This window comes from Mytilus edulis, chromosome 9 (genome assembly GCF_963676685.1).
Source record: "Mytilus edulis chromosome 9, xbMytEdul2.2, whole genome shotgun sequence".
Taxonomy (NCBI): Eukaryota; Metazoa; Mollusca; class Bivalvia; order Mytilida; family Mytilidae; genus Mytilus; species Mytilus edulis.
Genome location: NC_092352.1, coordinates 69,645,038 through 69,654,417, shown reverse-complemented (window position 1 = coordinate 69,654,417; position 9,380 = coordinate 69,645,038). Strand labels below are relative to the sequence as shown.

The 9,380-nt window shown below is 32.0% G+C and overlaps 1 protein-coding gene across 1 annotated transcript; it reads left to right on the top strand.

The window, feature by feature from the left end:
- Positions 1-493: 493 nt before the first annotated feature.
- On the top strand, positions 494-5,294 carry LOC139490134 (perlucin-like protein). The gene is made up of 5 exons (XM_071276985.1): positions 494-626; positions 2,456-2,544; positions 3,790-3,895; positions 4,341-4,569; positions 5,195-5,294. Exons 1-5 carry the CDS (start codon positions 494-496, stop codon positions 5,223-5,225), a joined length of 588 nt encoding a protein of 195 aa, XP_071133086.1. The 3' UTR covers positions 5,226-5,294.
- The last annotated feature ends 4,086 nt before the right edge of the window (positions 5,295-9,380 follow it).

The window sequence follows — 9,380 nt, the reverse complement described above, 5'->3', positions numbered from 1 at the left end:
CACATAGGTACTGAAGTGGGAGGAAAATTTAAAACGGAAAGTCTCTAATTAAATGGCAGAATAAAAAGCTAAAACACATCAAACGATTGGATAATTACAATTGTCTCTTTCCTGACTCGGTACAGGCATTTTCTTATGTAGAAAATGCAAGCATGGACTGAATTAACGTTAGTTGCCTTCCATGGATTAAGCTTAGTTTTTAAGTTTTCATGTTTATATAACATGAAAAGGTTTAGTCATACTATCAAATGTTTTCAATTTATTTCTTAAGGTAAGCTATAATGCACAATATGTCTTTAAGTCATAATGAATAGGTTGAATATGAAAAAATCAACCAAGAAGAAGAAAAAATGATAGTAACATCAAAGTAAACAAATAATTGAACTAAAATTATAAAATAAAGCAGTAAGAAGTAATGCAGGACTTCTAAACTTGATGTTGATTTCCAGTTTTATTTAATATCTTGTTTATAGTACAATAACACAATGACGCGATGTATAAGAAAAGAGACACGCTGTATAGAAGTAACACCAGAAGGCATACAGACAAAGCACATTATCAAAATGAAAGACACGAATACAAGAATATCAAAAATAATAATGACGGGATGACGGGAAGAACCACAAGTATCTTAATAAAAATAAAAACAAACAAATATTTTACAATGAAGAGCAAAAAGACATTGATAACAGTATTGTAAGCTTGATATATTACTTTCACGACATAGGACAATAGTAAATGTGTCTTCTTCCTGATCACATACTGATACACCCGGTTAGTTGTAGGGTTTGTATTGCTTTATGAAACTTTGAATTTTTGAAATACTAAGGTTTTTCTACCCCAGAAATATATTAGCTTAGCTGTATTGTTTTTCAACATTTTTTGATTTGAGCGTCACTGGTGAGTCTTTTGTAGACGAAACGCATGTCTGGCGCAAATATAAATTTCCAATCCTGGTATCAATGATGAGTTTATTTATCTTTTGTTTTTTTTGCAGAGTTTTGTGAGCTGTTGTTATTTCTTGTCTATTTTTCTTTTTGGAATGACGTGTTATTTTTTTTGTCGAGGAATGATTTAAATTTATTAAAAAATAAAGTATTAAAATACTGAATAACCTTTACTTAATAAACACCAGAGATTAATTAATTTTATTAGCCTTCTTCTGTCTCTTACACATACAGTACATAACTATGTATTCATTAAAGAAAACGACAACATGATGAGTGCATAAAATCAAGTTGAAATTTTGAAGCAGCGTCATTATTGCTGTTATCAATAATACCAGTGAAATAAACGTTTATATTTATGACTGAGGTTTGGCACATTAATTACGATGGCAACAAGCATTTACTGTCATTATAAATATATAAAATTATATATATAAGGTTTTTTTGTCTCCATGCGGCGTCTTGATTTTATATAAACTGTTTCAATATGCTCATGCTATTGTTTTTGTGTTTTTAGACGTTTTGGACTATAATTACAATTTTATATTTAAAAAACCCCCCAGGAAAAACCAACATTTGTCACCTACATTTCAATCGTTCTGCAGTTTCTTTGACATCACGAACTTATCAACACGAGATATTTAACGAATATAAATATCGTATCCTGAAATGCAACATACACTATCTAAACTCCTGCTTCATATATCAAAATGTCTCTTGTTTGGATAAATATTTGTGTTCTGGCATTTGTTGCCACAGTTGTTAAGTCACTTTTTGAAAAATCATTTCAGGAACTGATTCGTCGAGATAAATCTGTTTTTTATAGTTAAATGCTTATTCGTATAATTCAAATTACGGGGCAATTATACATATTATAGTTTGGTTTAAGTTAGACTGAAAGCAACATTAAAATCTATGCTCACCAATATTAACTTTTTACAAAATATCATATTTGATTTATTACAAAGAAAAACTTCTATCCAAATTAAGAGAAAAACAAATGCAACAACTAATAATGTATATAGTATAACGTGTTAAAATGTAGCAGCATTTCGTGCGTGTTTCACTAATATCATTAAATTATCTATTGCGATGAAACTCATAGACTTCCAACAGTGACATAACCAGATACAGACAGAGCTTAGATAAATTGACAGAAAAACACTTGTAGTAGATCATGTAGATATTCTGGGTCTGTTTAATTAATTTTTTTATATTAAAAATACATATTAATCATCATTTAACGTGTAACAGAATGAAATTGTTTTGTATACCGGATCAGTTTTTGGATTTGTTTTTGCTGATGTCGCCTTTGTTTTACTTTAAAAGTTGATATTCGTTTTATTGAAAATAAATAAGTACGCTGAACACATGAGCTACAACCCCTTCCAACCAAAAAGGTCAAGTTTAATGTTGCAAACATTTTATACATCAACGATGATGCTTTGTTTATTTTGATAAAATGGGGTAAAAAACTGACTACTACTACATTATAATATTTGTTTCAGTATTTTGTGCATGTCCTAATGATTGGAGTCATTATGAAGACAAGTGTTTCTTTCTAAGCCGTGACAACGAGACATTTGCAAATTCACTGGTGAGTAAAACTGAAAAGAGCCACGGGAGGGTTTCGAAATTAAATGTTGATTAATTAAATAATGATTTGGATTGTCCTACTATGATATATATTAACTCCCATGTATTGCACACCGTATTGAATATTTCCTTTTCTCCAATGACTGATGATGTAAATATCGCAGACGTCGTTACAAACAGACATAATAGGTAAACTACTGTTTCCTCATTTGAAATCACATGATACATTTAAAACACGCTATATTGATGGGTCAAATTCTAAACTGGAATGATTGTGGATTCTTATTACGGATGAAGTATTAGACACATCAAGTTTTGTCTACATATCCATACATATTTTTGAGATCTGAGTATTCAGCTATGGTCGCCTATCATTTGACATCAAATTAAAGAAATGATAGTGGCTTTGAACTAGCTGTCAGTAACTGCGAGTACTCTCAGATCTGTGACTTTTTGTTGTTGGGATATACAAGTACCCTACCACGTCCAATCTGTGAAGTATTTCTATTTGTATCAATCTGATGAGTAAAGCCTTTAACAACTTTATAGTTCGTTTTACGTTGTACTGTTACACCACTGTCCAGGGTTAGGGGAAGGTTGTGATCCCTCCAACATGTTCATTCTCGCCATATTCTGTATGTATGTGCCTGTCCCAAGTCAGGAGCCTGTAATTCAGTGGCTGTTATTTGTTGATGTGTTACATATTTGTTTTTGGTTGATTTTTGTACATAAATTAGGCCGTTAGTTTTCTCGATTGAATTGATTTACATTTGTCATTTCGGGGCCTTTTATAGCGAACTATGCGGTATGGGCTTTGCCGTACGGTGACCTATAGTTGTTAATATCTGTGTCTCTATGTGGTCTCTTGGAGAGTTGTCTCATTGGCAATTACAACTCATCTTCTTTTTTTTCATATGCATAATGTATATCAAATCAATAATTTAGAATAAATAGATAACAATCTTAAGGGAATGCAAACTTAGAATAAGAAAAACGACATAATATAAGAAGTGGGAAATAGATCGACACTATATACTAGTATCATATTTTATTATTGTTATACACGAGTACTTGGTAATATAAGAATCGTTTGTCTCATGGTAGATCTTAAATGAAGTTTTTCGAGGGAGGAATATAAAAGAAAATATTCAATTATTTCATCCTGATTTATCGTATAATACCAACATGACAATTTAATACTTTTTTTGTGTGAATTTGAAAGTATTATTTTTCTATCTTTTCTCAGACATTATGTGAAGTGATTGGACGCCAATATGGAAGATCGGCATCATTAGCTACAGTTGATGATGCGAAAACACAACAGTTTCTTACAGACTTAATGATCAAAATAAGTAAGAATGAGCAGACCCTTGATTGTTCATAAATGATAAAGCATAACTAATCTCCTCTATTTTAACCTAAACAAAAAAATGTGCACTTAGCGACATGTTAAATGTAATATTAAGCGTGGTTATATATTTTTTTGCGTCATAGATTTTATGTGAGTAAATGTTTTAAGTATTAGGGTATCGTATGCATAAAAGATTTTCGGGTTTTTGTTTAATTTAATTAACGCTCATACAAAAAAAGATTGTAGGAAGTCATATACTGTTACGATAACATATATTCCGATTAACAATTATATTTATATCATACCGTTCATTTGTTGGCATTAAAATCACAAAAATAACTTTACAACGCAACTTTGAAAATGTTTACTTGAAAGATAGAATTTAGCATGTTTTATATTTAAGCAGCAATAAACGATTATGAGGTGATATTTTTATCGTTTGTTAGATTCCATTGGAATGTACATAGGATTAAATGACCTGGTAACTGAAGGAACATTTCACTGGATAGCAAACGGCAAGCAAGCAACATACTTTAACTGGGGACCTACCCAGCCAAACAACAGAGGGGGAAATGAGAACTGTGTAGCTATGAGAGTTGATCCAGTTATCGGCTTTAATTATTCTTGGACAGATGGTTCTTGTACAGTTCCAACCACATATATTTGTGAAATGGTGTAGGTACTCTTCCAGAGAAATATATTTAAACGCAGTACCATTTTTTTCTTTCGTTTCAAATATATATCAAACACATATTTGTTGTTTTCAAAGTTAAAAAAAAATGTCTTCAATTTCTATAACTATACCTTTTGTATCCCTCCTGATATTTTGATCAGAATGTATTTGTATGTACATAAATAATATATAGATCGGTAGTTCGATATTTGGAGGAGACACATATAAACGCTTCAGTAATACGTTGAAAAATATGACTATTTATATAATATTCAGCAGAATGTGTTTGCCGATGACAGTAATTCTTAATAAGAAACGTTACCAATTTGCATCTAAAGGCCACCGTTAGGCCTCCAATATAGAACAAAACCACTACAGTGTACCTAGGAATAAAAATCGCTAAAATTGCAAATGGGAAACATTTCAAACGTGAAAACTGACGACGTCGTAAACAAAAATGAATACAATATAAAAACAACAAAAGGCAACTAATGAATTACAAGCATCTTACTTCTTCCAAACGCCTCATTGTTAAGCTACTTCTATCACGAATAATCCCACACATTTGAAAAGCACATTTTCTTATATACACAACTGATTTTTCAAATATTTATTTATTTATTTTAGGGCAGCAGATATTGGAAACCTTCTTGGATAGCCGTAATTGTCAGAAATTGTTTTACATTTTACATGTTAGTTTATTTATTACATATATACACACAAATAATTATGTTGTGTTTTGTTTGATATTTAGTTTTGATGTTAATTCTATGGATATTAAGATAAGGTTTGCATACACAGGGAGAGAAATCGAATTCCAATAATTGAAAAAAGGAGAGACCTGTCATTTTGAATTGCTTTGATTAACCAATGTTCGATAACTACAATAGTATCGAAAATAAAACAACACCTACCTAAAAATCGCCGTTTTGATGTAATTTTATCAAAATTTAACACGTACAAATAACGTTTTGACCTTCAGTTTGTTAGTTTTCATTGATATGAAGTCACGTTTAGCCATAACTTCTTTGTGCAAAAACCATGCATGAAGTTTCGCGGAGTTTTATTTTATTTCATAAATGTACATTTGTATGCCCCCGCCGTAGCAAAGGGGGCATTGAGTTATATCCTTGTCTGTTTGTACGTCGAATCGAATGTACGTATCATAATGTACGTCCGTTTTTACAAAATTGGTTTCCATTCTCTAACTTTAGTTTTCCTCAACCAACTGATATAAAACTTATGCACAATGCTTTTTGCCACAAAAACACAGAATAGATTTGAATTTCGATGTCGTCACTTTTACAGTTCTAGATTTATGAGGGTTGGACTGGGGATACCTTTCTCCATTCTCCCGTCCCCTTTCCCTTGTCTCTAGCCTTAAAACCGAAAAAAACCTAATGTATGGGAAGCTCATTTCGATAGAAATCAATATCTTGTGTTTTTATGGCTTGTCCCCGTCTCGTCCTTTCACAAGATAGAAGTATTGTTTATTCTGCTTCAAGAACCCTGGTAACTTTTTCACTGACTGTTAAGCTGTCTTTTTTATTGAATTTGTAAGTCTGATGCACGCCGTTTCTGATTTTTTATACAGTATAAATACAAATTATAGAAACGCAGGATTGAATGAAAAACAGCACATGTTTGTGACATTTTTAGTCAATTTAGTTTAAAAATTTACATAATGCGCCATTTGTTTTACTTATAGAGGATGCATATATTTATTCTCAGATATTTTTATTGCATAATCTTTACGAATGACAGAATGTTGAACTTGGTCTTTTCAAATGTATAGTTTGCAAGGTTTGTACGCAAATACGCACACAACCCACACGTTTACCATGTTTACATCTTCGTAATATATTTTATTTTATCAATCACTAATTTACAACTGACGGAGTGTTCTAATAGTAATTTTTATGGATGTATTAAGACACAACTATTGTATTGTGTCGTCCTGAACATGCCTGAAGTATTTTCCACTGGACATTTTATAACCTCTAATCAAACAAACTTCTATGCATATCAGTCAACTTTGAATCAAATTATTTAAAAACAAGGATGGTAATATGTGTCTCTACGCATGCACGGACTCACTATAAAATCGGGGAAATTGTTAGTTTATAGTCTTTCTCCGTATATAAGAGATCATAATAAAGTAGTGACGACTCTCGGAGTATTTTTATGAGGTCGTTTTCTGAATTTTTCGTTTCTTTTTTCCAACTTTAGTTTGCTTTTACCAAATGTTACGTAATGCTTTATAATGTTTCATGTTTATGTAAGAGGGGGCATCATTAGTGTCCCATGGACACATTTCCCATTTATTCCAAGCTCTAACGTATTATTTCTTTTTGTAATGCATTATATTCGGAATTAAATAACTGTGGTTGAAGAGTAGCCACAATCAATTTTTATTTGACGGTCGCAAATTTCCGTTTTACTGTCTCCCCTTCGCGTGGACAGTAAAACTGCATTTGCGAACATCAAATCGCAAATTGACGATGGGGATTCCCCATCTACAGTGCCGTTACACCTGTGAACTTCATTGAACTGATTTTAATTGATTGAAATGTGGAAGATTTTCATATTACAGGTCTACATAACTGCATTTCTTATTCTAAATATCAAGAATACATATACGTCTGGTCATTTGTATTCCGAGGCCATCGTCTGTTTCGTCTTTCGTCATGTTTAGGAGCATGTAGTTTGTTTGTTTGGTCAAAGACCCCAAATCTGAACATCATGTGTAACAATTTGACAAATCATACCAGTAATCTATCTTTCTCCTGCAAGGCTTTCCCATTCCAAAACTGATGTCTTTTCATTCAATTGCTGCATACAAACAATTTACCAAACATGGGGCAATGAAACAATTTTCATTACTTTTAATAGCAATTTAAATGCTTTCCTAAGATTTAGAATATTATAATTTGAAGCACTGAAAGAATATAAGTGTTTTCCAAGTATGTCCAAATTTAAACACCCCCCCCCCCTTCCCGACTGATAGTTGTGGACATAAAAGTTAAGGGACGACATCAAAAGTTTAATGTAGGATAAAAAGAAACTTAATTCACATAGTTTGTTCACTGACCCTTCTCCACCGTCTTAACTTAATTTGGGAAAATTGATTAACCGATATGGATGTATGTAAAATCGATGTCAAATTAACAAAACTTGCAGCATTTTTTATCCACCCCCCATCCCCAGAATATTTGAATTAAGTTTTTTATCCATTGATCTTTTGATGTCATCCCTAAATTATTTGCGCCAAAAATAAAACATACGAATACGCCAATTAGCAGAAAAATGACTTCCATACTCCTCTATTCGGACTTGGAACCGGCAGTTTACACGGCAAATAATTCCTTTTCTGAATATCTTTTTACTGCTGCTGCAGGGGTACTTCCCAATTTAATGTATGTAGTAGCTTGTAACTTCACTTTATCGTCAAAAAACACAAATATTGAAGGTTGAAATGCATAAAACAGTTCATAATATTTCCTAACAATAATAAAGCCCATATGCATGGTGGGAACAAAGCACTGTGTCATCATTATATGTGGCTCAAACTTAATCAGCAACAGCATTTTTTCCCTCTCTATTGGTATATCTTTATCAAATATTCAGCAAAGCAATACGTTTTATTCTCTCTCTTTACATTGAATGTCTAATGCATTTCAAGTCATTTCTCTCCAGATGCTCATCTTCATGGTGAACTATCTCTGAACTTATGATACTTTTTAAGCCAAAAATAAGAATAAATATACATTAATCACTGATATTTATGATAGATATGTGTACAGGTAAATTGGCGCAAATGGGTTCCGAATATTGGCGCAATTGATACATTTGGAAAACTAAATTTGGCGCAAATGATACACCTGAAAAACAGTAATTGGCGCAAAAGGACTGCTGCCAGTAAATCACTGTTTTTTCTCATTGATTATGGTCAATCCCAAAGTGTTACAAGACAAAATGATTCTATTAAAGATGACTTTCTTCTTTGTGTTTTACAGAAATGACAAGATGAACACATATAACGGCCATTTCCGTAAAACCGAGTTCGGGGACATGCCAATTTTATTAGCTAATTATAATGCAAATAGTTATTTTCTTAGGTTCCCAGTTTTTTGCAAAAATGGTGGACCCGGAAAAGGAATATTTTTGGCTTTTTGTTGCCATGGCAACGGTTTTGTTTTTAACCCAAAAGTTAGAAAATCTTGGTTTTAGGATTTTTTATGATATTTTCAATTAAAATTTTTTATTAATGAATGGACCACAATTATTTATACATGTTTTATTTAGTTTTATTTTTTTATAGTCACTCGCATACATTATTATTTCAGAAGAATTCAAATACAATTTTCCCCAACAATCGTCAAAAATCGTAATTTTCAGCTTTTCACCTGAAAAACGGGACGAGCGATGTTCGATTTTTTTTTCATTAAATGATTGGGTACTCATCCCTGAACAAAATGATGTATCATATTGGTATGATATCACTAATAAAAAAAATCCAGGTTTCATGCAAACCTTACTTTAAGAGATTCAAAAGTCTAGTTAATAGTTATCAAAGGTACCAGGCTTATAATTTAAAACGCGAGACGCGCGTTTTGTATACATAAGGCTCATCAGTAACACTCTGATAAAAACAGTTATTAAGCCAAACAAGTACAAAGTTGAAGAGCGTTGAGGAGCCAACATTCCCAAAAGTTGTTCCAAATACGGCTAGGGTTTTTATGCCTTTTTCTTTTACTTACAGATCAAGATTTTCACCCCAGTATCACCGTGTTTTATAACAGAAATCAGAAAC